This window comes from Lemur catta, chromosome 2, assembly GCF_020740605.2.
Source record: "Lemur catta isolate mLemCat1 chromosome 2, mLemCat1.pri, whole genome shotgun sequence".
Classification (NCBI taxonomy): Eukaryota; Metazoa; Chordata; class Mammalia; order Primates; family Lemuridae; genus Lemur; species Lemur catta.
This window is the reverse complement of record NC_059129.1, coordinates 43563226-43590517: the sequence shown is the minus strand read 5'-3', so window position 1 is coordinate 43590517 and position 27292 is coordinate 43563226. Positions and strand designations below refer to the sequence as shown.

Sequence of the window (27292 nt, the reverse complement as noted above, 5' to 3'; positions counted from 1 at the left end):
AGGCCCTGTTCCAGCCCTTCACCCATGCAAGCTCTCCCTTTCCCAGGCCCCTCAACTTGCATTCCCTCATCTTAGGTCCAGGCCTCTTCCCAGGCCTCTGCCCCACCCAGGTCCCCCATCCACAGCCCAGCCCCTCACCTGTCTGGGGCCCCTGTAACCCGTGTAACCTCCCCTGCTGTCTCCTCCTCTTCCTTCTCAGACAGGTTGCCCAGCACCTCCTGCTTTCCTGTGGGCAGGACCAGCTTCACCTGCACACGCTGGGCCAGGACGCTCAAGACCTTCTCGGGGCTGGGGGTAGAAGCCCCCATGTCCCCCATGCCCAGCCCCGAGGGATGGTGCCATGGCTGGGGGGAGGAGCTCCTGGGCATGGCACAGGGCAGCTTGGCAGATGGCCCCAGCTCCCCACTCCCCACGCCTGCCTGGTGGCTCCTCACCAGGGAGAGGGCATCCTGGTCTTGCCAGGGCCGTGCAAAGCCCCCCGCCAGGGGCTTGTCAGAGCTCTTCGGGCTACACTTGCTCCCCACCAGGCCACGGAAAACACGGAACATGGAGGAGTGACCCCAAATTCGTGACTGAGGGGTTGGAGCTGGGGCTTCCATCCTGAGAGGGACCTGACTGGGATCCCCTAGCAGCCACCCCAGGACCAACTGCTTAAGAACGGGAAGAGTTTTCAAATCGAAATCTCCAGTTGGAAACTTCCAGGAGTTCTAGAAGGCAAAGATGGGGGTGGGAGGGGAGTTGGTTGGAGGCAGAGAGGCCAGAGCTGGTGAAGCAGGGGAGGGAGGCTCCTGGGGGCAGCTGGGGGCAGGGGGCGACTAGGAGGAGGAGAGGTTGTGAGAGCCCCAAGAGGCCTGGCGGGGATGGGCAGGGGGAGGCTGGGAGGGAACTGGACCCTGAGAATGGCCGGGGCTGTTGAGGGCTCTGCACTCACTTCTAGGCCTGTTCTGTCCTCTAGCACATTCCCAGCCCGACACAGTCTCTGTCCCCCCTCGACCCCCTGTTAGCCTGCAGCTTGCAGGGAGTGCACGAGTCTGGGGGTAGCCAGACTCCATTGAGTTATTTTTTTTTTTCTGTTTTTTGTTGTTGTTGTTGTTGTTGTTGTTGTTGTCCTTTTTTAAAACTCATGAAGTAAAACAGCACCCACTGATTTTGTTTTTGTTTTGAGAATGCATCTCACTCTGTTAACTGGCCTGGAGTGCCGTGGCATCAGCCTAGCTCACAGCAACCTCAAACTCCTGGGCTCCAGCGATCCTCCTGCCTCAGTCTCCCAAGTGGCTGGGACTACAGGCGTGTGCCACCATGCCCGGCTAATTTTTTTTATATATGTATATTTTTAGTTGTCCAGATCATTTCTTTCTATTTTTAGTAGAGATGGGGGTCTTGATCTTCCTCAGGCCGGTCTCGAACTCCTGACCTCAAACGAACCACCCGCCTCGGCCTCCCAGAGTGCTGGGATTACAGGCGTGGGCCACCGCCCGGCTTATATAATGTTTACCGGCCAATCACCTTCAGGATTTTGAATCACACAGGTCTGAGATGCAGGTTGAATCTCAGTTTATTAGTATTATTCCCCAAGGCGCCTACAGAACTGATTATGAACCCAGGTCAGTGACCACAGGAGAGTATTTTAAACCACTTGAGCCTCAGTTTGCTCATCTATAAAATGGGCATAGTCTACAGCCCCTACTTCCAGGGGGTGTTGAGAACATCTGGTGAGACAGTGGTTGCTAAAGGGCATGGCACCCAGCGAGAAACTTCCTTACCCTAAGGTCGTACTGGCACTGATTGATGCAAGGGAAGAAAGAACGAAGATGAGGACTGGGAATCAGGGATGCGAAAAGCGGCGGGCGGCAGAGAGCCCTCCGCCTGGCCGGGAGCGGGGCGGGGGAAGGGGCGGGAGCCGCTCCCGGGGCCTGCCCTGCGCATCCGCATCCGGCCGCCGCAGCGCGACTTCCTCTAGAGGGAGCTGATTGGAGCCGGGTGCCGCCGGCACCTCTGTGTTCGCCGGAGCCTCGCGGGTCCCTCAGGCCGAGCTGGGACCAGCAGCGGCTGTATCCAGACGCCGGGAATGCACTGACGCCCATTCCCAGAAGCTGGGCCCGTACCCTGGCCCTGGGAGCAGACCCAGCCCCTCGGGGTCTCCGGCCTCGGCCCTGCTGAGCCATCCCAGGTTGCGCCAGAATCCCGGCAGGTAAGCTGGGAGGGTCCTGCCCATCTCAGCAGCCCCAGCCCCAGGTGCACCGGGGAGCCCGCCGGCGGCTGGGGGGAGGGGGCAGCCTCGAGGCTTGTCCGGGCAGGTCCGCCATCCCCTGCTGGGGGCTTGCTCTCTCTCTGGCTGTCCCCCAGACAGCTTCCCCTCTCGCCCTGGCCTTGGATGCCAGAGAACGATGAGAACTGGGTTCTTTAGCAGTCTGTGGGATGGGAGTGGAGGTCAGAGCCAAGGTCAAGGGCAGGAACAGAACTTCTACACCTCTTCCTGCTGCCCCAGGATCCCTAGCCTGGGTCTAAAGCCCAGCCAGGCAAGTTTCTCTGGGGAACGGGCCCAGGAGGTAGGGATGGAGTGGATTCCCCTTACTGGAAGTGAGGCCACTTGAATGGGGGGGGGTGCGGGTGGGAGGGGGTAGGCCCAGGTCGGCATAGGCCGCTGGTGTTGGGGGCTGTTCTGAGGCTCTGCCTGCTCCCCTGGGGAGCCTTGGGTGGTGGTAGAGGGAGTTGGGGATGCAGTCAGCATCCTCTGGCCCTGCTCTCTAGGGGTGCTGGGTTTTGCAGACTGGAGGAGAAGGAAGGGCATCTTGTTTAGGAAGGAGCTGCCGGGGTGGGGGTGTGCTGGGCAAGGTCTGCCTTTAAACAAGGCCTGGCTCCCAGAAGTGGAGAGGAAGATCTGCCTTCGCTCTGTCCCTATCCCTAAGAGGGTGGAAGGGTGGAGAGCTGAGTACACAGGTGGTCCACCCCTTCCCCACCCATTCTTAGAGAGCTCAAAAGTAGCCCCAAGCCTAAGTGGGAGGAGCATAGGCGAGGGTACCCAGGCCTGGGGGCGCCCAGGGTGGGGCTGTACCCTTCCGAGGGATAGGAGCAGGCACGCTTCCCCCCAGGGTGATGGAGGCAGCTCTGGGGGAAATGGGGCTCTGGAAGGCGTGCAAACTGAAAGTGAAACAGCTTACATCCAGGAAAGAGTCCCTCTGTCAAGGATTCACAGCAGATCGGGGCTGCGGTCAGGACGGGGCAGAGGAAAGCGGGGGCTAGGACAGGAGAGCAGATGTGTGGTGGGGGGCTGAGGCATGAAGCAGCCTGGGGGGCTGGGAAGAAGGCCCTGACTCCTGAGGGCTTCCTCAGCTCACTGCAAGGCAGGAGTCGGGAGGGCACAGGCAGGAGGGAAATGGGGAAAGTTGCTCTGGAAAACTCCACCCTCTGAGGTCCACACACTGGAAAACAAATCTTAAATGAGTGTTGACTATGTGGACTCATGAAGATTCAAACAAACAACTTAACTTTCCCTGACTAGCTATGTGGCCTCAGGCACTAGCCTCTGTGCCTCACTTTTCCCACCTGTGAAATGGGCATGATGCCTACCTCGCTGGGTAAATTTGAGTTTTTGGTGCTCATCACCTGGAGAGTACTCAAAAGTGGTTGGAGTATATACCACCGGCTCTCAGGAAGTGTTTGCGGCTAACAGGCCTGAGTTGGAAAACAGGTGTGTTCTGGCCGGCCAAGGGGAAGTGGGGCCTTCATGGGTCATTGGAGGTGACAAGCTTTCGGTAAGCGTGTGCTGGGTGCGGTGCAGGAGGCCCCCAGAGCAGCTGAAAGAACCCCCAGCCTCTGAAACTAGCCTCACTTGCCCAGGAGTGATATGAGACGGGACTTGAGAGCCACCAGGGCACTGCTGCAGCCACACCCTGCTGGAGGCCCTGGCTGCCGCTGAGGACACAGGTACAGAAGCCTCAGTCTGTCGGCGGCCTCGCCTTTCTTATGCGTCTCCCTTGAAGGATTGCCAGTGTAATGCTCAAGGTCTGCTTCCTCCCAGCAGACTCCACAGGGACCCAAGGTGGCGGAGTAAGAAAAAAAAGTCCCAGAGGACTGTCGGGTCTTTCTGGGAGTGGGGGACCCGTCCTGTGTGGCCATGGCAACCTCTCGGGGGCCCCTGCTCGTCCCCATCTCTGCTTTTTCTCACCCATCCCCACAGGCTGACGCTGCCCACCACTGAGACCTGAAAAATGGCATCCGGGCAAGGCCCAGGTCCTCCCGGGCAGGGGTGCGGGGAGCCTGCCCCGCCTCCCACTTCTGGTAAGGGTCTTCCCGCCCCTCACCGTCCCCTACCCTGGAGGGCTGTCTGTGGAGAGAGCAGAAGTGCAAGGGCCACGCAGGACCTAGGGGCCGGCTCTCCTGCCTCCGTTCGCCCCTTGGGATAAAGGAGAAAAGTGTCTTTCTGGTCAAGGTTAAGGGGGGCGGGGCAGAGTCTGGGCTGGGGAGGGGCCTGGGGCGGGGCGGGGCGCAATGCCATCCCAGGGGAGGGGGCGGGGTCAGGGGGGAGGGGGAGAGTGGGGCGTGGCTGTTGTATCCCTGCGGCAGGAGAAATAAGGAAGTAACTGGCTTGTCCCCCAGTCAGGTCTGCCGAGCAGGGAGGAAGTAAGATGGCTGCCCTCCTTCCCCTCTCCAGGGGGACGGCCGGGGAAGCGGGAGCGCACGGCCCGCTACAGGCTGTTCCCTAGACGTGGGGTTCAGGTCCCAGGTCTGTCCCTATCTCCCCGCGTGACTCTTCTGGGCCTGAGGCTACAATTTCAGATTTTGTTCCCACATTCCCTAAACCCTAAGGGCTGGGTACCTTGGACACACTAAAATAGACTCTGGAGCCCAAATCCCTGGGACTACCTCCTGGCTTGCGCACGTCACGTAGACACCCTGTGCCGTCACAGGCCCATTGTGAGGGCCAAGTGCAAAGTGCCGGGAGTCACTCTGCACAGAGTAAGCACTAGGTGTCAACTGAGGAGCTGGAGTAGGAACATTTCTGTCCATTAACAAGGACTGATGTGGCCTTGAGGCAGAACAAACCACTTAAAAGGATGGGGCTGCCAGGGTCCAGCCTCCCTCCCTAACTCCCAGCTTTGATCCTCAGAGGAGCAGGTAGCCCGGGACACAGAGGAGGTTTTCCGCAGCTACGTTTTTTACCGCCATCAGCAGGAGCAGGAGGCCGAGGGGGCAGCTGCCCTCGCTGACCCAGAGATGGACACCTTGCCCCTAGAACCTAGCAGGTGAGCTACAGCTCCTGGGCCCACAGGGACATCTTTAGGGAGGTAGAGGCTCACGTGGGGTCTCTGCAGGTCCTGGGAGCTGGCGTGGCCTGGGGGGTCTTGTGCTTCTCTCACTGTTGCTCCTTTGTCATCTTGGGCCGTCACACCTGTCCAGGACGCTGTACCCTTTTTAACACATGCCTGCTCCGTGTTCCTGAGCCCAGCCCTCATGTCTGAGCACACCGTCGGGGACCTCTAAGGAGGGGTGCACAAGGCCAGAGGCAGCTCGGTAGAACCTCTCTGCTCTGAGCCCGGCCTCAGCCCCGGCTGCCCAGCTGTCTGCTCACACATCTCCCTCCTGCTCCTACAGCACCACGGGGCAGGTGGGTCGACAGCTTGCCATCATCGGGGACGACATCAACCGGCGCTATGACTCGGAGTTCCAGGCCATGCTGCAGCACCTGCAGCCCACAGCAGAGAACGCCTACCAGTATTTCACCAAGATCGCCACGAGGTACCTTGGCCGTCTCCCCAGTGGGCTCTGATCACTCTGATGTCCTGTCACCACCGTGCCATGCCTGGCCGGGGCAGCGAGCTGCCCAGTGTGGGGAGACACGTTTCTCTGTCAGCATCAGAGACATCTGCTGTTAACTCACATGTGGTCTTGGGCTCCTGTCTTTCTCTTCCAGGGTCCCAGATTCCTCATCTTGCGTGTAAGCTCGCAGCTCTTTTGACCTCTGATACCGAGGACTGGACGTGTTAGATGAGGACTTGAGAGGGGCCCCGCGGTGGGGATGTCCCCCAGAGCTCCCTAGCCCAGACGGAGCACAGCTGTCCTTTGTAGATCCGACTTGGAACCACATATCACGCAGAGATAGCAAGGTTGCCAACCTCTGCCAGCTCCTGGAAGTGGCTTCCAGTTGCTATAATCTGGCATCCAAGAGGCAATCTGGTGTAGTGGTTAAAGATGCTGAATACCTGGGTTCAAATCCCAGCTTTGCCACTTACTGCCTTTGTAAAACTTCCTAGCCTTCTGTCTCCTTGCTTGTAAAATAGGGAAAATATGCTTAGAACAGTTGCCACACTTACAAAATGTTAGTGTTGTCACCGCCAAAGTTAGAGAGGTCAGTGCTGGGGTAGATGCGAAGCCGGAGGTAAAGGTAGGAATAGGTGATAGAATTAGTGCCCAGAACTGAAATGTCCAGTCTACATCCTTAGAGGCCAGCCCCCACACCACTGTGATTCCAGGACCTGCCCTAATCTCCTCTTCTGTCCTTTTCTCTCTGCTGTCCCTCGGGCTGCCAGGCCAGCAGCAACGCCCACAGGTAATCTCCCTGCTGCCTCCATCCACTCGTTCTGCCTTCTGCCCCGTCTGTGCCCCTTTGCACCTGCAGCCTCGGGGCCACGTCCCCACTCAGCGGCTCATACGCCCTGAGCTTTCTCCTTTCACAGAGACCCAGGTTCTTCCCAAATCGAGGCCAGGCTGAGGCAGCCTCCGCAGCCTTGATGCACAGCTCAGCCACCTAGGATTCCAGCTCGGAGAGGGTGGGGGGGCAGGCTGAAGGGCCTCCTGGGGGCTCTCCACTGACAGTATGGACACTCTGCCCGCAGCCTGTTTGAGAGTGGCATAAACTGGGGTCGTGTGGTGGCTCTCCTGGGCTTCGGCTACCGCCTGGCTCTGCATGTCTACCAGCGCGGCCTGACTGGCTTCCTGGGCCAGGTGACCCGCTTCGTGGCTGACTTCATGCTGCATCACTACATCGCCCGGTGGATCGCACAGAGGGGCGGCTGGGTGAGTGCCCAAGGATAGCAACGGCCTTCCTGCCGCTGGGCTGCCTGCCCATCTTCCAGCCCGCCCTACCCCGTCCCTGGGGTGCCTGTATATCCTGCCTCTTTATGACCGCTCTGTTTCTCCCGGCAGGTGGCAGCCCTGGACTTGGGCAATGGCCCCATCCGGAACGTGCTGCTGGTTCTGGCCGTGGTTCTGTTGGGCCAGTTTGTGGTACGAAGGTTCTTCAACTCATGACTCCTGAGGGGGCCCTTTGGGGTCCCAGCTGAGACCCTGCCTGGACTTAAGCCAAGCTTTCTCCCTTCCCCGTCCCCTGCAGGGGTCCCCCCTCAAGAGTACAGAAGCTTTAACAAGGGGACACTCCAGCTTTGGAGAGCCCCTGCCCATGGGTCAGTCATGGGGTGCCCCAACATTGCATGGTGCTAATGGGCCCCCTTTCTGGGACCCATCCTGTCAGAGGGGGCCCATAGCCTCCCTCAGCTCTCTGGGACCCCCCCCCTTAGCCCCGTGTGCTGGGCACTGGGGAGATTGGTAACTTGGGGGGGTGGGAAGAGACTGGGAGCTACTGCCTCCCAGGAAGTTTTTAATGGTTTTAGCTTTTTATAATACCCTTGGGAGAGCCCCTCCTCTCCAAGCCCACCACTCTGCCCAAGGCCAGGACATCTGGGATATGGGGACCACTGGGTCTACCCTATGTTCCCCAGGATTCAGCATTTCTAGAAGTTCAGAGCCTGAAAACTGGGACTCTAGCATGGTCCTGGCCCTCCCTAAGCATCATGTCTCCCAGGAGCAGGACTGGCTGGGAGTGGGGGGGGCAAGGTCCTGCTTAGTTCTCCCTGTTCCCACTCCCCCCACCCCATATTGCCTTTGCAGTTGGACTCTCAGGGATTCTGGGCCCGGCATGTGTGGGGTGGGGATGCAGGCCGGTGCCGTCTGAACTTATCAGTCAGGTCAGCAGCCTGTCTCCCCAGGTCCTCTCAGTTCTCTCCCTTTGTCTCCCCTTATAACCACTTCACTGCAGGTGAAGACCCTCGTCCCCATCCCCAGAGGCCTTGGGTGGGGGCATGCTTAGGCCCCTCCTTATCCAGACTACAGGGTTTAGGACTTGATTATCAGGGAGTTCACCTGGGGGGTTCTGAGTGGGAGAAGGGCTTTCACCACCGCTCCTCCCTCATGCCCCGGGCACAGTGTAATCCAGGGCTGTGGATGAGGGAACTGTGAATACTTGAACTCTATCCCATGCTCCTCACCTGCCTAGATCCCCCCTCAGGGTGGGGGTGAGAGTGCCTTCTCTATCTTGCACAGCCCTAGGGGGTTGGGGGTAAGGGGAGAGAATTCCTGATTAAGCCAAATGCAGGGAGGGGATGCAGATGGAGCCTGCTGGCCACCCCCCATCCTCTGAGTGTGTTTGGAAATAAACTGTGTAATCCCCTCACCCCCACCTAGTAATTTCTGTATCCTCTGCTACCTCTCTTTCCCTCAGGCTGGACTGCGGGAACCTGGGCGTGCCTGGCATGTGGGGGGGGGAAGGAGGGGGTGGAGGAGCGTGGCTTAGTGCTGAATAAAATCTCACACGGGGCAGGGCGCAGTGGCTCACGCCTGTAATCCTAGCACTCTGGGAGGCCAAGGCGGGTGGATCCCTCGAGGTCAGGAGTTCGAGACCAGCCTGATCGAGACCCCGTCTCTACTAAAAATAGAAATAAAAATTATCTGGACAACTAAAAATATATACAGAAAAAATTAGCCAGGCATGGTGGCGCATGCCTGTAGTCCCAGCTACTCGGGAGGCTGAGGCAGTAGGATCGCTTAAGCCCAGGAGTTTGAGGTTGCTGTGAGCTAGGCTGACGCCACGGCACTCACTCTAGCCTGGGCAACAAAGTGAGACTCTGTCTCAAAAAAAAAAAAAAATCTCACACGGGGCCTCCAGACTCCTCTAGAGGACTGGAGGAAGTTGGGGCCCCTGAACTGCTGGGCCTTGGCTACAGGGCTGGTGGAGCAGCTGCACATGTCAGAGGACCTGCACAGGCCACCTCAGGCCTGGCCTAAATTCCTCTCCCTCCCTGGAGCCAGCACCCACGCTGAGCCAAAAGGCCCTTCTCCCCCACACTTAGCTCTGCGTGGGACACGATGTCCCCACAGCCAGCACACACAGGGCTTTCATTCTAGGAGTTTTATGCTGCATGGGAGTCCCTACCGGGATGCAGCCAGGGGTGATAAAAATAACAAGCATGGGGGCGTTGCAGTGTTCCAAAATCCACAGTCTTTCCAATCCTGGGCACCCCGGTCTGTGTTTCTGACACTTCCAAAATGGTCACATTCAACTCCAAGAGGACTCCACCTTCACTTTCACTCCGCTGGGGTGGGCTTGCCAAGCCCCTCACCCCTCCACATGGTCTTCAGAGTCCGGCACAGAAGCAGTCATGGAAAAGGGAGAAGGCGGCGCTGCAGGCAGTGGTGGCTGGAAGGTGGTTGCTACAGTGCACCACGCAACGTGCAGGAAAAACTCAAACATTTATAGAACACATATTATGTACCAGGCTTTATGCTGAGTTTATCATCAAGGCCCAAACAATTGGATGGTGACTGTGATGCGGGGATGGTTGGTGCTCAAACTCCCACTTTACAGGTAAAGAAACAGGTGCCTTCCCAGAGTCGCCCAGGAAGCTATAATTTGCCACCAGGATACTGGCTCGAGGTTTTACGTGGAGGCCGGAGGGGAGTGTGGGGCTGTTGGTCTCGCAAGCACAAGCCGGCCATAGGCTTGACCGGGGACAGAGGGTGCAGGACTGCCTCTCCGCCCCCAGAGCGACAGCTGGAGGTGGGCGGGCTGCCCGAGTCCAAGATGGCCGCCGTGGCGCGCACGCAAGCGTGCCCTTTCGTGGGCGGGGCCTCGGCGCAGCGCCTGCCGCGTCCCTCCTGCGCACTCGGGGTTTTGAGGCTAACAGCGTGGGGCGCTGCGCGAAGAGCGGATGATTCCATGGCTGGAAGAAGGGCGAGTGCGCAGTGGCAGGCGCCGTGGTTTCTCTTCCCCGCTAAGGAGTTGGAACGCTATCCGGAAAGGCATGGGGAGCCGCAAAAGGTCTCCGCCCGTGCCAGCCTGGCCCCCTCCACGCCCCTATTCTACTGCTAAGATGAAGTTTCTAAAACCAAGTGCGTTCTGGAGTTGCTAAAACCAGGGGGTGAGAAAATAAGCCAGGCTGGACAAAATAAGCCAGGGACTGTGGGGACCAGATGGGCTCTGCAGGGATTAAGGAAGTTAAATAAAAAGAACGTATTTCTACTCTAAATTTGTGATTCTTCTGAAATTGTGGCTTCGTTTCCACCAAATACGTCTGGATTCCTCACAGTCTTGGTGCCACTGGGCGCAGTCAGTCCAGCCGTGGGGAAGGAGCAGCGTTCAGGTGTCACCTGCTGGGTTCTGCAAATACCTGCCGTTGCTTGTGCGCAGCAGCCTCCCATTTCCCCTCCCCGCCTCAGTTTTACCTTCGTGTCATCGTTTTACCTCCTCTGCAGAAAGTATGTTTTAGGTCACTGGGTGCCCATCCAAACCCTTTAATTCGAAAAAATCTTTTCTTTGCCTAAAACTACTCAATAAGTTGTTTGAACAAGTTTTTATGACCTAGTCATCTGAATAGCATTAAAATAAATTTAAATTGATCCATTAATTAATATTAATGAAACCACCATATCCTGCTCCAGTTATATACACAGATATAGAGGCCCCTGATTTAAAACACTTGTAAAATGTGGATTTAATTCAACCTGAGTAGAATAGATAGTTATAATCTCGTGTGTGTGTGTGTGTGTGTGTGTGTGTGTGTGTGCTGAGAGAGAGAACAGAATTACCAAAGATTGCTGGAGGTGTCCAAAAGTCAGGGACCAGAATCAGGAAAACCCAGCTTCTCCTGGGGTGTGTTCACTAGTTGCTGGACATGTTAAAGGTGAACACCAGACTCCTGGGTTTTAAAAGTAAGATGTTGGGGAGAGGGGATTCAGCCCACCAGAAAGAACACAGAGTAGCAATCTGGCCCATTAAGCATGTTATATAACTAGAAGTAGATCCCTGGCAAATTGTATGAATGATCCAGTAAAGGGACAGCCTCACGTGAACAAGATCAGGTGATGGACTAACACAGGCAAAAACTGGACTTTTAGAAGAAAAGTCACTTCATAGCTGAAGTGATTCAGACCGCAGAATTGCCCTCATCTGCAGGATAGGATGTGGCAAGGGATGTGGGCAGGCACCAAATGGATGCTTGTGAGGGTTTGAATGTACATGTGGCTAAGTGTGTGTATGGCATCTGGTGAGTAACATTTGAGTGGGCATCGATTGTTGGAATCGATGTATGAGTCAATATACCTCTTAGCCCATTTATCTCAACTCTTTCTTTGCAATCTTGGAATCATTCCTGGTGCCCAATGACTCGATTTTTTTCCAAACAGCTTTGGCTGAGGATGCAACATGAAGACAGTTTTCCAAAGCTGTCTGCTCCATCAAATTGTAAGATGAACCAACTCTGTAAAGTTCTTGGCAGTCTTTTGTGATGGATAATTGGCTGCATAGAAGCTGGGCTCACCAACCTTTTCATGTTCTGACCTGACCTGCTGCGATCTGACCTCTGACCCCACTGAGGGCAACTTCTCCCATTCCCAGCAGATGGTTAGGCTTCCTCAAGAGTGGGAATATTGTCTTACTAAAGTCTCAGGTGGGCCACATGGAGGAAAAGCAGGGTGTATTTGGCATTTCCAGCATTTCTGAATTTTGGACGGCAAGGAAACATTGGGCTGAGCTTAGAGACATCAGTTACTGTGTCTGGTGAAAAAGAGTGAGATTTCCAGGCTGCGCGTGAGAATGGCTATGGGCAGGTTAAAGCCAGGTGCTATCCTAGTAAGGGGGTGGGGGATTCCCCTGGCTGTGATGCCCAGTATGATGGGCAAGATTGCCCATACACGACCTTGGACTTTCATTCTGGGTGGCCTGAACAATGAGCTAACTAGGAGGAGCCCCCATTGTCTCCAGGTAGAGGGGCCACCCCCAAGTTCAGTTTACTGTGGGACTAGGGACTATTCTGAATATTCCATGCATACTTTCCCCTCCCCATCACCCCCTCTTCCAGCAGGGGACACTGTGATACCCACAGGCCCCAGGTGTCCAGGTGCTGGTGTCCTCAAACAACTCCTGTAATGGACTGGCACCATAATTGGTGCCAAGCAGCCAGGTATTCTTCCACTGACAAGGCTGCTTTCTCATGCCAGCTCTACACAAAGGCTGAGTGATGGCAGGAAGGCCCTTCCGCTGGAATGCACACTGCAAAGTGGGCCTGATGCTGCTGCCCTGCCCAACCATGGGATGACAAGAGGCTCAGGGGACCCCTGCTGCTTCTCTTCTTGCTGGTCCCCTTGTGTTCTTTTTCCCCAATGCAGCCTATTCCCAGGCTGTGAGATGGTGTGGAATGACAGGGGGAAACCAGAAGGGTTTTGTCCAGTGGAAAAGTAACTTGTAGAGGGAAGAGCAGGGAAAGCTGGGCGCAGAGTGGGTGGGGCAGGAAGGGTTCAGGTCCATGTCTCACATGAACTTCCCTTCCTTGCTGCTCAGGGTCCTCCCAAGCCGCTGGGACTCTCTCTGCTCATGGCTGCCCTGAGTCAGAAGCTGCTTCTGTAGTCTGTTCACTCCTCATCTCCCCATCTCTGACTTCACATTTCCACTCCCAAGGCCTTGGAGTGTATTCTCAACATTCTAGATTTTTTGGTAATGGCCTTTCCTCGGGTCCCACCTATAAGGCCGGTGGCAGGCACCCCTCCCCTCCCTAATGGAAAAAGAAGAAGCCCACGAGACCTGCCGAGAACAATGCCTGCAAGGCCCAGCTAAGTTAAAGGACGACTACACCTGGATGGTTACCCTGATAAGGGTCTCGGTTCCTGGAGTCACACATACCACCAGCCCCTCCTATTTCTCAGTACCCACACTAAAACTGCAACAGAAAATTCCTTGCTTTCCCCACCATAAATCTTCCTGCCAAAGAAACCCCTACCCCCAGCCCTAAAAACATATATAAGCCCACTCAGACTTCTGGGCAGGGTGACTTCCCTGGTACCACTCCGTGGGACCCGTGGAGCTTGCCCTGGTCCCTCTCTTGGGACTCGTTACCCTCACCCAGGAGCACTCCAATAAAGCCTCTTTACTTATCCCTTTCAACTATGCTCCTCTTTCTTTCTCTGGTGCCGGCCAATCCAAAAAACCTTACATTTAGTGCCGAAACCCGGGAGGGTACTTTGACTTTCAGCTAAGCCGCCACCCCCGTGGACTCTGGTCTTAAACCTACACCACCCAGTTTAAACCTTCCCCAGCACACCACCACCACCACCAAACTGGCTTCACAAAACAGCGTCTTTATCCCAAGTTGAAATCCATTAGATCCACTATATTCATTCCATTCACCTCCTCCTCACCTTCCCTGATGGGAGCACTGCAGCATTAAAGGCTCTACCCTCAGGGAGCCTACCTGGCCATGGAGGAGAAGGCATCTGGCTTTTCTGACTTTTGTCTTACTCCAGCCTGGGTAACAGAGGGAGGCCCTGTCCCTGCAGCCAGATGGTCCAGGCACCACTCTGGATTCTCCAAAGCTTCTTAGCCAGGTGGGGTGGCACGTGCCTATAGTCTCAACTACGTGGGCTACTGAGTCAGGAGGATTGCTTGCACCCAGGAGTTTGAGGCCGGCCTGGGCAACCATCCGTAGGAAGACCCCATTTGTAAAAAAAATTCTAAATATCAGAGCTCCCCCCACTCCAACTGATACTACATTTCACAGGATCTGCTTCTCTCCTAGATTGTCTCCCTGACCCATCTCCTTTCATTGTTTCCAACTGCTACTCCATCCCTCACCATCCAATGCGAATTCCCTCTGGGCCAGTCTCTGCCTCCTCTCACCTCCAGGGCCCCTTAGGATCCTATCAACTCATTGGCCAGTTAACGGCAATGTTCAGTTAGAAAGAGCATTTCACTTGTTAAATAAAAATTATAGGAGGCTAATGTTTTAGACTAAGCTTCTGGATTAGGCCCCAACAGACCCAGATTAAAAGTCAAGATGGAGTCACTCATGCCAAAGTTCCACATCCCCAAACCTAAACTAAGTTGTTCTCTGACCTTCTGAGAAGTAAGGACAGAGAGATAACAGCCAATTTCCCAAACAGGCCAGCTTAAATCTTCAATGGCATGATGATGAAACTCCCTCTGCTTTAATCCTTACACAAAAAAGGGAGCCTGCAATAACTTGATGTTAACTGATCAGTTTTATCAATTGTTTTGTCTCCCTTTCCCCACCTTACAAGCAAAAGTAGCTTTGAAAAGTAACTTAATACATTCTTTATTCTTTGTTTCTGCTTACTTCAGCTCTTCTCTGTCTATAAAGCCAACCTCTTCTGCTCAGCTCATTGGAACACTTATTCTTTTTTTTTTTAATTTTATTTTTCTAGAGACTGTATCTTGCCATGTTGCTCAGGCTGGCCTTGAACTCCTGGGCTCAATTGATCCTCCCACCTCAGCCTCCCAAGTAGCTGGGCCTACTGGAATGCACCACCATGCACAGCCTAGAACACTTGTTCTATTTTTATGGAATGAAGTGTTGCCTGATTCTGCAATTGCAAATAAAGGCAACTGAGATTTTTTTTTTTTGAAACAGAATCTAACTCTGTTGCCCTGAGTAGAGTGCTGTAGCATCTCAGGCAGGAATCTCAGGCAGGGCATGGTGGCTCACGCCTGTAATCCTAGCACTGGGGGAGGCCGAGGTGGGAGGATCCCTTGAGCTCAGGAGTTTGAGACCAGCCTGAGCAAGAGTGAGGCCCCCATCTCTACTAAAGATAGAAAAATTAGCTGGGGGTAATGGCATGTGCCTATAGTCCCAGCTGCTTGGGAGGCTGAGGCAGGAGGATTACTTGAGCCCAGGAGCTTGAGATTGCTGTGAGCTATGATGCTGCTGCTGCACTCTAGTCTCAGAGAACAGAGCAAGATCTTGTCTCAAAAAAACCAAAAAACAAAGTATGCCAGGTGTGGTGGTCACACCTGTAATCACAGCTCTTTGGGAGGCTGAGGAGGCCAGGAGTTCAAGACCAGCCTGGCAGCATAGCAAGATCCCTTTCTACAAAAAATTTAAAAATTAGGTAGGTGTGGTGGTGTGCACCTGTGTCCCTGGTACTTGGGAGGCTGAGGTGGAAGAATCACTTGAGCCCAGGGGTTTGAGGCTGCAGTGAGCTATGATTATGCCACTTGCACTCTAGCCTGGGAGACAGAGGGAGACCCTGTCTCTAAAAAAAAAAAAAAAAAAAAATTAAAAAGAAAAAGAAAGAAAATAGCTGGGACTTATAGAGTTTTTATTATGTGCCTGGTACTGTACTACACCCTTACATATTTTGTCTTATTTAATTTTCACAAGTTTATGAAGTATGCCTATTTAGCAGATAAAGAACTTGAGGTTTACTTGTTCACATTTGATTTTGGAAAAAAAAAAAAGTAAAACAAAAAGAACCTGAGGTTCAGAGAGGCTAAGCAACTCTCCTAGAGTGTAAGTGATGATCCAGGATTTTAACTCAAAACTGTTTTAATCTAGAGACTGTGATTTTTCTGAAGCCCATGATCTCTACCCTTATGTTACTCTGCTTTCTTTTATTATAACTGGGAAACACATTAGGGAAAATGAGAAAAAAACTAAAAATCACCATAATTCACTTTTCTCAATATTTTGTGTAGTCCTTTTCCAATCCCTTTTTTTTTTTTTTTTTTTTGAGACAGAGTCTCACTCTGTTGCCTGGGCTAGAGTGCCATGGCATCAGCCTAGCTCACAGCAACCTCAGACTCCTGGGGTCAAGTGATCCTACTGCCTCAGCCTCCCAAGTAGTTGGGACTACAGGCATGCACTACCATGCCTGGCTAATTTTTTCTATATATATATATTTTTAGCTGTCCAAATCATTTACTATTTTTAGTAGAGACAGGGTCTCACTCTTGCTCAGGCTGGTCTTGAACTCCTGACCTCAAGCAATCCTCCAGCCTTGGCCTCCCAGAGTGCTATCCAATCCCTTTTTCAAATGTGTGTCCACACACACAATAACCATGTATCAGGTACTTACTGCTGTGTAACAAAACTATTCCAAAACGTAGTAACTTAAAACAGCCATTTATTAGTTCTTACAATCAGTGGTTCACCTGGGCAATTCTACTGATCTGGGCCAGGCATGGCTGTCACAGAGGTAAAGGTCTGCAAAAGGGCAACAAAATGTTTTACAAGTTGTCTCTTTAAAACCCCCTACCCTTTTTGAGAATTAAAACCTGCATTCCTGACCAAGGCCAGTAATCAAAGGGGCAGCAAAATGTTCTTTGCTGTTTGTTTTTTAGTATCTTAAATCACAAGAGCTGGCTCAACAGAATTGTCCAGACAAGGGTCACAAGGGTCACAAGACCATGTCACTGGAGATAAGGCCAACTCAAACCACCAATTATTGTTAAGCAACAATGGCCTGAAGTCACAGGTGACGGTAGACCCAAGCCCAACCACCGAAAACCCCCCTTTTAAAAAGCCCTGCATTTCTGCTTAAAGTCAGGAATGGCAGTCTTTAAGCTGCTAGTCTGCTGCCCCCCTCATCTGATGTCAAATTAATAAACTTTTGGCTGGGTGCAGTGGCTCACACCTGTAATTCTAGCACTCTGGGAGGCCGAGGCGGGTGGATCGTTTGAGTCAGGAGTTCAAAACCAGCCTGAGCAAGAGCGAGAACCCGTCTCTACTAAAAATAGAAAAAATTAGCCGGGCATGGTGGCGCATGCCTGTAGTCCCAGCTACTCGGGAGGCTGAGGTAGGAGGATCACTTGAGCCCAGGAGTTTGAGGTTGCTGTGAGCTAGGCTGATGCCACGGCACTCTACTGAGGGCAACAGAGCGAGACTGTCTAAAAAACAAACAAACAGACAAACAAATTAATAAACTTCTGTTCCTTTTCTTCAAGCTGTAACAGAGTAGTTGCCCCTCCTCCCATAGATATGGAAGAGTAATATTGATGGGGAAAATATGTAACAGAAGAAATGGCTTGAAAAAACAGCAAAGATATTTTATGTCTCTTTAAAACATCCCCCACTCCTTTTGGTTTTTATTCATTTATTTATTTGGTTAATTAGTTTTCTTTATGCATGGCCAAATATGAAGCATGTACCCCCACTCCTTTTGGAGAACTAGGACCTGCATCCCTGCCTCAGGCCAGTGGTCAGGAGGGGCAGGGGAATATCTTTTGTTCTTTGTGCCACAGGAGATGGCTCAAGGGAATTTTCTGGGCCTAGGTGGGATTAATGGGGGTGACGGGCAAAGGGGGAGGTCTCAAGATCATCTTAACCGAAGATGGGATTAATCTGGGAGGAGGTCATGAGATTGTCTTAGCTAAAGATGGGATTGATCAGAACCTTTAAAAGCTCTGTGCTTGTGTTCAGAAGGAGGACCATGGCATTTCAAACAAGAGTCTTCATTCTCCTCCTAATTTGCTCCAAATGGATAAACTTCCCTTTCCTTCTCCCCAAATCAAACTTTCCATAACATGGCTGCTCTTGCCTGGGTTCACTTTTGAATTTCTACTTGTGTCAAATCTGCTAATGTCATAATTGCCAAAACCAGTCACATGGCCAAACTCAGCTTCTTCAAGAGGGTGGGGAAATAGTCTCTGCTTCTGTTATGAAAGAAATTGCAAATTCATGGGGAAGAGGGTGTGGATACAGGGAGGGGTGAAGAATTGGAGGCATCAATGCAATCAATCCACCACCATCTGTCCTCTGGCCACAGTTACTTATGTTCTCCCTACACATAGCATACGCTCATTCCCTTTGCAGAACCCCTAAAAGACTCATCCAATCTTGACATTAGGCTGAGAGTCCAGGATCTTGTGATCCACATCAGGTCTAGATGTGTCTCTTGATTGGAATACCTATGAACTTAAAAAGACAAGTTATCTACCGCTATTGTTGATTGACTAATGGATTGGCTAATTTTTCTTTTCTTTGAATAACTAAATGAGTCTTAACTGATTTAATTTAAATAATAAATCAAGTTATTTAAGCAGATTTTCTTTTTTATTTATTTTTTTAAATTTAATTTTTTATTTTTTTCTTTTCCCAGTCATGCAGTTTGATTTTACAGATTTTCTTTTTAAATGTTTGTTTTTCTTAGAATCCTTAACATATCCTTTAAACAAAAGGGACAGGTGTAGGTGTACACACCATCCCTATTTTTAAAAGTAATAAATCCTTTTAAAACTCTACTGTGGACAGTGGAGGCATCTAAGGAGAGGGGTGCCTCTCCAGAGAAAGACATTTGTCTTCCTTTTCACAAAACTGCCCCCCAGATATGCCCTCCCCCAACTTTGGAAGAAAAAGAGACCCTGGAGTTTCTCAACATTAGTCCGAGTTCTGAGGGAGGAGGAAAGGTTGTGGCACTGGGAAAGGAGGAAGGAGGGATGGACATGTGTTACGTTATTACACTTGTGACACACATCTGATCTTGGCTGGTTGCACAGCTCTCTAAGACAGGCCCATTCTACAGATGAAGCAAAAAAAAGTATAGGTAGAAGCAAAATAAAAGTACGCTAAAGAAAAGAGAACATCGTAGTGAAGGTAACTAATTGCATCATTCTCTCTACTGTGTTAATCTTGCTTCTTTGTCTAGATAAATAATATAGTTAATAAATGTATTACTTTTGTTTAAACCTAAGTTTACATTTAGAAGGTTAATTATGACGATTTTCTTTAGCTGTAGTGCAAATCAATAAGAAAAATATGAATAGAAAGTATTTTACTCTACCACCTTGGGAAGGAAAATAGAAATGATTAAATAAAAACAAATCCATAACATTATTTGTTTTTTTTAGAGACAGGGTCTGGCTGTGTTGCCCTGGCTGGCCTCAAACTCCTGCGCCCAAGCCTCCCTAGCAACTGGGACTATAGGTATGTGCCACTGAGCCAGGCATAATGTTACTTCTTTTATGTAAAGGTTAGGGAAGAGATTTTGGGAAGGTGAGATATTCTGTGTGCATATTTCTTTTTTTTTTAAGGTTGGTCAAGTGAGTATATTTCTTAATGTGTCTACAATATTTAAAAGAATTGAGCATATTAGAGAATCAGGCAGTTGAGTCTTGTGATTTCAAATTGAATTCTGTAATTTATTTTGGACTTGTGATTTGAAGTTGAAAGGTATAAGCTAATTTGATTATGCTCATAAACAGTAATGGAATCTTTAAGATAACTTGATTTGCCAGATTTAAAAGTCTGAATGATTAGGTTGATGAGAATTATTTACATGATTAAGACTTTTCTTGTTTGCCTTGTAAATTTGTCTTATGAGGAATCTGAAGTGCTTGGGAAAAAAATCAAGTATATTAAATTTGTACATGTAGTTTAAATATTGAAGAGAATTTAATTAACTAAGTTTGTAAATGCTATGAGTAATGTTCAAGCAAATTTAATATGTCAAGCCCATGGGCTAATTGAGCATTAATCAAAGAACAAATTATTGCTCTTATTTTTATATAAAATTTGTAAGACTTCTAAATATAATATCAGGATATGCAAGTTATTTTGGGGGGTAGATATGCAAGTTAAATTTAAAAACTTAAGAAGATCTGTTAATAAATTGAAAATTAATTTAAACAGAAGCAACTGTGAATAGTCCTTTCTGCTTTCAAATGTTTTCTGAAGATATTCACCCTCATAGATGTCAATGGCAAAAAAGCCAAACTCTGTAAAATAGGCTGGGCGCGGTAGCTCACTCCCGTAATCCTAGCACTCTGGGAGGCTTAGGCGGGTGGATTGTTTGAGCTCAGGAGTTTGAGACCAGCCTGAGCAAGAGTGAGACCCCGTCTCTACTAAAAATAAAAAGAAATTATATGGACAGCTAAAAATAAATATAGAAAAATTAGCTAGGCATGGTGGCGCATGCCTGTAGTCCCAGCTACTCGGGAGGCTGAGGCAGGAGGATTGCTTGAGCCCAGGAGTTTGAGGTTGCTGTGAGCTAGGCTGACACCACGGCACTCTAGCCCAGACAACAGAGTGAGACTCTGTCTCAAAAAAAAAAAAGTAAGCTCTGTAAAATAATTTTAAAGAGACTTATTCTGAGCCAAATTTGAGGACCATGACCCAGAGCCATGCCCAAGAGGCCTTGAGCAAGTGGACTCGCTGTGGCTGGGTCACAGTTTGGTTTTATATATTTCAGGGAGGCAGGGGTTACAGGTAAAGTCATAAATCAGTACTTGGGAGGTATTCGTTGGTTTGGCCGGAAAAGGTGGGCCATCTGGGGGGTGGGAGGGGTGAGGGGATGGGGCTTACAGGTTATAGGTGGGTTTGAAGATTCTTTGGCTTGTAATTGGTTAAAGACATGAAGCTTTGTCTAAAGGCTTGGACTGTTTTAACATAGGAGCTGTTAATCAGAGACAAGCCAACAGACATAGATTTGTTGTGTAAACTGAGGACCTGCAGGTTTGTCTTGCATACCCTTAGGCCTGTTAATGGGTTACCAAGGATGTCTCCAAGAAGGGAGGGGGGCATGATAAGGCATTTCTGACTTCCTCCTGGCAGGCAATTTAGTTTTAGGATATTCCTTTGGCCATGAGGGGGTCCATTTAGTCAGCCAGTGGTGGCAGAGGGGGGGGCGGTGAGTCTTAAAATTTTATTTTAGCTCACATAGAAACTTGACTGTTTCTACCTGTTCCCCTTGAGCTTCTACATGAGTTTCTCCCTGAGCTTGTACAGCCCTCCTTCCTGGGAGAATTCTTTCACCAAGCCCTGCCTTTTATGGTTACTTAACTTTTATATAAGAACATACATTTTGTCAGAGCAGTTTGAGGGCAATTAGCTAAAAATTAGGATGGTTTATTCCAACAGTAGGAAAATGGCTGAGCAAACTTGTTTTCAAAAGGACATGAGGGGTTTACAGAGGCCTAAACCAAAAACCAAGATAAAATATATTGAAAACAAACAAGAAAGACAAGGCAAAGAGAAAACAAGATAGCAAAAATCGGAGGGGGCCAGGAGTGGGACTTGCAGTACAAAACACAAAAAACAAAAAAGCACATTGTATATCCTTGCCCTACAAGATTTGCTCTAAGCTTTCTTTTTTTTTTTTTTTTTTTGCTTTAAGTATTTCTTTGGGGAAGGGGTCACCATACTTCTACACAATGAAGAGAAACATTTTTTGAGTCCAGGGTCTTTTATTAGTTTTGTCTCCTATGCCATGAACTCACAGGGAATAGGTTCCATCCAGCAAGGCTCAAGGTCCCTTCCTTATGCTTCTTACAAAGTGTGCTATGCCTATTACGCCACGAATTCACAGGGATCCGGTCCCAGCACCTCAGGCTCCTCTCCACTGCTTCTCACAAAGTGTGAGACACCTATTATGCCATGAATTCATAGGGAATAGGTTCCAGCAGCTCGGGCTCCTTTCCACTGGTTCTCACAACGTGTGCTTCTCTGGGTGGAGCAGGCCGGCGCTTCAGCTGAACCCAGGTACCTTTCTCTTTGGCTTCCTTCTTTTTCTGATCATTTTCCTTCACACGTTTCAGGAAGCTATCTCGGCTCTTAGAGTGCTTAATGTGCTCAAACTTCTTGGCAAGAATCTTGCCGTTAACTTATTTGTTTACAATAATTCCAACAGCGTGCTGGGTAACATTGTAGACTCTTCCAGTTTTACCGTGGTAACACTTGTGGGGCATGCCCTTTTGAACAGTACCCATTCCCTTGATGTCTACAATATCACCTTTCTTGTAGATTCGCATGTTTGTGGACAAAGGAACAACTCCGTATTTTCTAAAAGGCCTAGAGAACATGTATCGGGTACCTCTCCTCTTTCCCTTTGTGTTCGCCATTTTGGCGAATTACTGGAAGATGGCGGCTCCGGCCGAAAGTTGCTCTAAGCTTTCTTTAAGCCAACTCAGCTCAACTCATAGTGAAAGCTTTCAGGGTCTATAGGCTAAAAACTAACCTACTGCCCCACAAAAATCGAACTATTCTTGGTAGCAAGACCATAAGAACTTTCTTGGGTAATTGTAGAGGGGATGTGTGATAAATGAGAATCAGCCTCCAGTTCCTTGGAGAGATGAAATCAGTGGCAAGCTCCACAGCACTTCTCCGAGGATATACTGAGGCACAATTCAGTGACTGCCATTCTATGGAAGGCCAATGCTTCTCTGGCTCGATCCAGGCATAGATTTTATATGGAATGAATAAATAAACAACAATAATCCAGTTAATGGGCTGTCACAATGCGTGACACCATACAAGGGGAGGAGGAGGCTTACATGACAACATTAAGTGGGAAAATTAGTGATCACAAAAACACAAAAGAATCAACCTATGTGTAGGTAATTATTGGAATAAAATTCACTAAAATGTTAATAGTAGTGATTCTGTCAATTAAGAGTACACTTGCTTGTTTTGTTTTTTGTTTTTGTTTTTTGAGACAGAGTCTGGCTCTGTTGCCAGGGCTAGAGTGCCATGGTGTCTGCCAAGGTCACAGCAACTCCTGGGCTCAAGTGATCCTCCTGCCTCAGCCTCCCGAGTAGCTGGGACTACCGGTGCCACCACACCCGGCTAATTTTTCTATTTTTAGTAGAGACGGGTCCACTCTTGCTCAGGCTGGTCTCGGACTCCCAGAGTGCTAGGATTACAGGCGTGAGCCACCGCACTTTGCCCAGGATTGCTTGTTTTTTAATCACAATAAACAGTGATTTTTTTAATTTCAAAAGTTTTTTTATTTCAGAATATTACGGTGGTACTAATGTTTTTGGTGTTTTTTCTTCTATGTTTCTTCAGATGTCCAACAGTAAATACCATGGGGAAAGTATTTTGAAAGATAATTCAGGACGAATGGAGGTCATTTTTGGAGGTTAGACTGCGGGGGTAGAATCCGTCCAACAGCCCCTCTTTCCATGGCTGGTGGCCCTAACTGGCACGGGCTCGATAGTGCCTTTTGGGGTCTCGTTCTGCACTGCCCTTAGGGGTGACCAGGTTAGTGGCATCCCTCAGAGATGCAGAAAAAAGGATCTGAACAGGCGAGACAGAGTAGCTACCTGGCTTTAGACTAGTTTTAGCCAGGGGGTTGTGCTTTTGCTTTTCTTAGCCTGGTGGATGCGTGGAAATCATAAGAAACAGCATCAATCATGGTTTGTTTTGGGGCAGACTGCTGGCCTTGTGGGACTGGCTGTCTGTGAGAGTCTACACGAGAGGCTAAGAATATCGTATACAAAGGTTCTTGATGTTCTTGAGCAAATCCCTAAAAATGCAGCATATAGAAAGTATACAGAACAGATTACTAATGAAAAGCTGGCTATGGTTAAAGCGGAACCAGATGCTAAAAAATTAGAGGACCAGCGTCAGGGTGGCTAAATAGAAGAGGTGACTCTTCAGGCTGAACGTGAGCTAAGTCTGGCAAGAAAAATGATGCAGTGGAAACCATGGGAGCCGTTAGTGGAAGAGCCTCCCGTCAATCAGTGGAAATGGCCAATATAATCATCACTAAATGGCTTTTGTGGGTTGGTGGAAAATTGATATAATTAAATGTGATGTCATATTAAAAAGTGTCTAAATTATTGACATTATCAATAAACTGATACAGAACATATTTAAGAAAAAAAAAAAAAGAAAGATAATCCACATAAAATCTGACCGTGCCGCCGGCGCCCGCGGTGAGCGGGCAGTGGGTCCCGGGTCCCCCGCCGGCTGTACCTCCCCACGCCCGGGGCCGTCGGTGCCCGGACCGCCGCGGCGCGACCCCACCGACTCTCCTCGGGCCCTACGTCCCCCTCCTCACGTCCCCAGCCCTGCTCATCCTTCGCGGAGCAGGTGGTGGCATGACCGTGGGCCACAGCGGGCAAGCGGGAGCCGGTGGCGTCGCGCACGTGGCCGTGGCTTGCGATAGGCAGGCGGGAAGCTGCGGAACGGCCCCGCGGGCGCTCGGCTGGGACTTTCCTCCGACCCACCGCCGCGCTCGCGGAAGGCTTACCTGCCGTTCCTCGAACTCCTGGCCTCAAGCGAGCCCGGGCTTTCCAAAGTGCTGGGATTTACCGGCGGGAGCCACCGCGCGCAGCCCCTGGAAGGCTGGCTTAGCTGCAGTCTCTTACCAGCCCTGGGCCCTTGCTCATTCCCCCTCTCGCGTGTTCTGGGAAGTTTGAGGGGTTGGAGAGCTCCCGGGAGGTGTCAGACTAGACCTCGGAGCTTGTTATCTTAGTGAGCAGTTAAGTTTCAGTTTTAGCATATGTGCTGTCTGTCGAAGAGAGCATAGCAATTAGGTTTCTTCTGTTTGGTTTTGGTATAGTTTTTTTTTTTTTCTGTCAGTATTCCTTCATTTCTTCTTTATATTATTTTTTGTCAGGCTTGGAATTTGCCTGTGTCCCTTATTGGTATGGCAAGCCCTCTTTTGGCCAGAGCACTGCTGGTTACGGCTGTTACTGATCCCCTTTATTGACAGGTAGAGCCTGAGGTCCTAGTGGGCCTTGAAGTAGGATACTTCTATTCCTGTATGCATGTCTGAATGTTTTTTTTTTTTTTTTTAAGAGAGGGATCTTGCTATGTTGCCCAGGCTGGAATGCAGTGTTTATTCACGGGCACCATCACCACACACCACAGCCTGGCATTCCTGGGCTCAGGCAATCCTCCTGTATCAACCTCTGGAGTAGCTGGAACAACCTCATGTCTGACTTGTCTGTGGCAGTTCTGAGGGATTTCGATTACAGTCATGTGTCCCTTAATGATAGGGTTATGTTCTAAGTAATGCATCCTTAGGCAGTTTCATCATCGTGTGATGAGTGTACTTACACAAACCTAGATGGTATAGCCTACTGCACACCTAAGGCTTTATGATGTATACTGTTGCTCTTGTGCTACAAACCGGTACAGCCTGTTAACTGTACTGAATACTGAATTATAACACAATGGTAAGTACTTGTGTATCTAAACATAGAAAAGGGGCTGGGTGTGGTGGCTCATGCCTATAATCCCAGCACTTTGGGAGGCTGAGGCAGGAGGATTGCTTGAGGTCAGGAGTTTGAGACTAGCCTGGGCAACATACTAAGACTGTATCTCTCATCTCCACAAAATATATGTCAATGGAAATGAAGCCAAACTCTGTAAAATAATTGATAGAGGTTTATTCTGAGCAAAATTTGAGGACCATGACCGAGAGCCACGCCCAAGAAGCCTTGAGCAAGTGGACTTGCTGTGGTTGGGTTATAGTTTTTTTTTTTTTTAAATCTCCCTCCTCTTACAGTTCCTCTTACATGGAAAACATACATTGGTTTGGGCTGAAAAGGTGGGCCATCTCTAAGCGGGGGCTTGCAGGTTATAGGTGGGTTTAAAGACTCTTTGACTTTTAATTGGTTAAAGACATGAAGCTTTTGTCTAAAGGCTTGAAATTTTTTTTTTTCATTAAGTCTTTTCCCAGAAGAATGGGCTTGGACAGACTGCTGGGCTTGGAATGTTTTAAGATAAGTAAGTCAGCCTAGCACTCTGGGAGGCCACGGCAGGTGGTTCCTTTGAGCTCAGGAGTTCGAGACCAGGACTCTTGCCTGAGCAAGAGCGAGACCCCGTCTCTACTAAAAATAGAAAGAAATTAGCTGGACAACTACAAATATATATAGAAAAAATTAGCCGGGCATGGTGGTGCATGCCTGTAGTCCCAGCTACTCGGGAGGCTGAGGCAGGAGGATGGCTTGAGCCCAGGAGTTTGAGGTTGCTGTGAGCTAGGCTGACGCCATGGCTCTCTAGCCCAGGCAACAGTGTGAGACTCTGTCGAAAGAAAGAAAGAAAGAAAGAGAGAGAGAGAGAGAAGGAAAGAAAGAAAGAGAAAGAAAGAAAGAAAAGGTACAGTAAAAATACCGTAAGATAGTCATATGTGACCACCGTCTGACATTGACTGAAACACTGTTATGAGCACATGACTGTATTGCCTTTCTCACACCTGGAATTCTATGTAGAATGTCAGCACAGCAGGATCCCAGGCCTGAGAATGACCGGTAGGTTTTTAGGGTGACTGCCAACTGCCACTGTCTTTCAGGTTATCCTTTTTTTGAGACAGAGTCTTGCTCTGTTGCCCGGGCTAGAGTGCCATGGCATCAGCCCGGCCTTTCAGGTTATCCTTGACACAGAAGAAGGACTTGCCCAATAGGACCATATTGCTTTCCAGGCCTCAGCCTATACTCTGACCCCAGAGAAAACATATTTCTCCAACTTTTCCAAATATATGAAGTGAGTTTTTAGCCCTTTTTATCACTGTATTCCTGTATCAGAATGATTTTATCAGATTAAAATTTGGGGGACATTAAAATGGAAGACTCATACCTGGAGTTTGCCAGCTTCTCATGTTTTGTAGTTAGAAAAGGAGTCCCCTGGCTGGGCCCGGTGGCTCACGCCTGTAATCCTAGCACTCTGGGAGGCCGAGGCGGGAGGATCGTTTGAGCTCAGGGGTTCGAGACCAGCCTGAGCAAGAGCGAGACCCCATCTCTACTAAAAATAGAAAGAAATTAGCTGGACAACTAAATATATATATATAGAAAAAATTAGCCAGGCATGGTGGCACATGCCTGTGGCCCCAGCTACTTGGGTGGCTGAGGCAGGAGGATCGCTTGAGCCCAGGAGTTTGAGGTTGCTGTGAGCTAGGCTGACGCCACAGCACTCTAGCCAGGGCAACAGAGTGAGACTCTGTCTCAAAAAATAGAAAATAAATAAAAAGAAAAAAAAGAAAAGGAGTTCCCCAACCTGAGTGTTAGAGAAAGTATAGAAAGGGTAGGGTGGGGTTTAACTCCACCCTTGATATGAAAGTGTGATAGAGAAGAGATTCCCAGGATATCATCTAAAAGAGGAAAACAGGAAACATAGACCAGGCTTTACCCATTGTCAGTATTTCTGTGGTGATTAGCAAAAAACCCTTTATCTGAGAAGCCCTTTTAAGTTAGCTTGGACAAGAAGAAAATGGAGAGCTGGGGTGTCTATAGTTAGTCACAGGGAGAAGAAATCCTGACATAATTGGCTAGGGCTGCTGTAGCCATAAGAAGGAAGCAAATTGAGTATCCTACCCAATGGGTAGGAGCCAAGGGTGGGAACAAAGGAGTGCAGCTAGTTTTACTGGGACCATGAGATTCAGGTGTTGGTGTAGTATCACAAATCTAGGGAGGAGTCGGGGCTGGGAGTCAAAGATCAGCTGATCTCTATTCTGTTTCCTTCTGTCAACAGAAGACAAACTCTGTAAAATAATTTGAAGAGTTTATTCT

The 27292-nt window shown here is 49.8% G+C and overlaps 1 protein-coding gene and 2 pseudogenes across 1 annotated transcript; 2 read left to right on the top strand and 1 right to left on the bottom strand.

Moving 5' to 3' along the window:
• The first annotated feature begins 1936 nt into the window (after positions 1 to 1936).
• On the top strand, positions 1937 to 8449 carry BAK1 (BCL2 antagonist/killer 1). Its single transcript, XM_045543504.1, has 6 exons — positions 1937 to 2191; positions 4181 to 4281; positions 5111 to 5246; positions 5596 to 5739; positions 6837 to 7017; positions 7147 to 8449. Exons 2-6 carry the CDS (start codon positions 4212 to 4214, stop codon positions 7249 to 7251), a joined length of 636 nt encoding a protein of 211 aa, XP_045399460.1. The 5' UTR covers positions 1937 to 2191; positions 4181 to 4211; the 3' UTR covers positions 7252 to 8449.
• Positions 8450 to 21366: 12917 nt separating this feature from the next.
• On the bottom strand, positions 21367 to 21912 carry LOC123631964 (annotated as a pseudogene).
• A 1244-nt stretch (positions 21913 to 23156) lies between these two features.
• On the top strand, positions 23157 to 23537 carry LOC123632072 (annotated as a pseudogene).
• The last annotated feature ends 3755 nt before the right edge of the window (positions 23538 to 27292 follow it).